The following is a 2198-nucleotide window of genomic DNA, read 5'->3' as shown; positions in this document are numbered from 1 at the left end:
CTTTTTTTGCCTTCCCACCTCCCCCCCCTTTCTCTCCTTTAAACATGGCTTGGTAGAATAGGCAAACCAAATCGACAGAAAGCCAGGCAAAAAAATAGATTTAAAAACTCATCCCCCAGTGCCTGCCACTCAGCCATTGGCAAAAAAACCAAACAATAAAAAAGGCATGAAATGAAACTCTGAGTTTTCTTTCGTGGTTATTTTTTTTGTTTGTTTGTTTGTTGTTCTCTCGTCTTTTTTGTCAGGTGTTCTTCGTTTTTTTTTTTTTTACCTTTCGCCCCCGAATAAGAAAGAAAACCCCAAAGATGGCTAAAGGCGCTGTGGCTTTCGCTGGGGATGCTCCGGTGAGGGGGATCCAGCGCCGGCACCACCACACCGCATCCGCCGTGCCCATCGCCGCCAAGGCAGCACAAGGGTGTCCAAAGCGGGGCAGCCTCGCAATAAATATCTGTGTTTGTGTGTGTTTGTGGGTCTCTCCCAGCGTTTGATATCCCTGCTCCGAACCCAAACGGTTTCCAAGCCTCTTCCCCTCGCCAGGCTCTCGGTGAACAGAAAGTTTCGCTTCAAAGTTCGCTCGTGGKGGGGAATTGCCATGCGTTTGCGTGAGATTTTTTTCTTTTTTCGTGCTGCTCTTTTTAGGTTTTTGGAGTTTGGTTTTTTGTTTGTTTTGTTTCTCTCGTTTTTTGTCTCTGTTCAGGTGGGTTGATTTCAAACCCCCGGGCTGGAAATTTTCCCTTAAAAACTTGTGGCTCTGAGCRTAAGGGGGAGAGATCAGGGTCGGGCTTGCTCCAGCTGCTGGTGCTGACTCCTGATCGCAAACCTGCTGACGTGCACCGGGATGGGGACCACGATCTTAGGGTTTCGGGAAGGTTCCCCTGTCTTGGAGTTGGCGTTGCCCGCCTTGACCCGTTTCCATTTCGCCCGCCTGTTCTGGAACCAGATTTTCACCTGCACCTCGCTGAGTTTGAGGGCGTGAGCGATCTGGGACCTCTCCGTCAGGGACAGGTACTTTTTGCAGTGGAACTCCTTCTCCAGCTCCAGCAGCTGCTCGCTGGTGAAGGCAGTTCGCCTCCGCCGGTTTTTGCCCGTGGACGTGGTGTTGGTGGAGTTGGGGGGGTTTTGGGGGTTTTCCTCCAGCGCGTTGCCAGAGTCCTCTTCCTTGTGAGCCGCCTGGCCGGGGATGTTGTCGTCCGAGCTGTAATCGAGATCGCTGTCCATGGAGAAACTTTCCTCCTTGCCTTTCGCGTCCTCTTCCGCTTTGGGGTCCTCCTTGCCCTGGCCCCGCAGAGCCCCGGCTGGGAAGGAAGCAGAGGCCTCTCGTTAGCATCCCGTACCCTCCGTGCCGCKGCCGCCGCGCCCCCCCTCCCCGCCCTGCAGCTCCATCACCCCAAAACTGATGGCCTGAGGATTCTTTTTGTTTTTCTTTTTTCCTTTCCCTTTTGCCGGCGCATCTTTCGGTCCGATTGATTTTATCGATAGTTTGCCGAGCGGCGGCGGGAGCTTAACCTCAACCCTCCCTTCTTCCTCGGCCCGGCGGCGCCCCGGGGCCAGCTCTGTCCCCTCCCGGGGGTCTCCCCCGCCATCCCCCGGCCCCCGATCCATCCTCCCCGCCGGCCCCGGCGCTCACTCACCGAGGGAAGCCTGGACGGCGTCGGCGGCGGGGAAAGGCAGGAGGGCTCCGTCCTTGCCCAGGAAGGCTTTGCCGTCGTCGCCGCCGCCGTCCGGGGGTATCCCCTCGGCTTTCTCGAAGTTCCCCGGCGGCGCGAACTTCCTGGCGGCCTCCTGGTGCTGCGGGGAGGCGGGGAAGGTGCCGGGCAGCGTGGCCATGAGCGTGGAGGTGAGCGCCATGCCCTGGGCCAGGCTGGAGCAGAAGCCGGACGGCAGGCTGGGCAGCTGGTGGTGGTGCGGGTGCGCGGGGGGCAGCGCGGGCTGCAGAGCGCCCTGCGGCAGCGCCGGCGGCGGCGGCGGCGGCGGCGGCAGCACCACGGGCCGGTACGGCATGAACATGGGGTAGCCGGTGTACACGAAGTGGCCGGGGGCGGGCGGCGGGGGGCTGCCGATCAGCGAGTCGATGCTGAAGGCCGTGCTGCTTCCCAGCGGGCGCTGCATCATCATCAGCGAGGGCTGGAAAGCCGCGCTCATGCCGGAGCGGCGGCGGGAGCGAGCGAGCGAGCACCTTCCTCCTCCTCCTCCTCCTC

The 2198-nt window shown here is 60.0% G+C and overlaps 1 protein-coding gene across 1 annotated transcript; it reads right to left on the bottom strand.

The window, feature by feature from the left end:
- Positions 1–33: 33 nt before the first annotated feature.
- On the bottom strand, positions 34–2179 carry GBX2 (gastrulation brain homeobox 2). Its single transcript, XM_057389817.1, has 2 exons — positions 1632–2179; positions 34–1295 (listed from the first exon to the last, which is right to left on the bottom strand). Exons 1-2 carry the CDS (start codon positions 2140–2142, stop codon positions 772–774), a joined length of 1035 nt encoding a protein of 344 aa, XP_057245800.1. The 5' UTR covers positions 2143–2179; the 3' UTR covers positions 34–771.
- Positions 2180–2198: the final 19 nt, after the last annotated feature.

Source organism: Malurus melanocephalus, unplaced genomic scaffold (genome assembly GCF_030028575.1).
Source record: "Malurus melanocephalus ecotype Western Australia unplaced genomic scaffold, MMel_1.1 scaffold_20, whole genome shotgun sequence".
Taxonomy (NCBI): domain Eukaryota; kingdom Metazoa; phylum Chordata; class Aves; order Passeriformes; family Maluridae; genus Malurus; species Malurus melanocephalus.
This window is presented reverse-complemented; position numbering and strand designations above follow the sequence as displayed.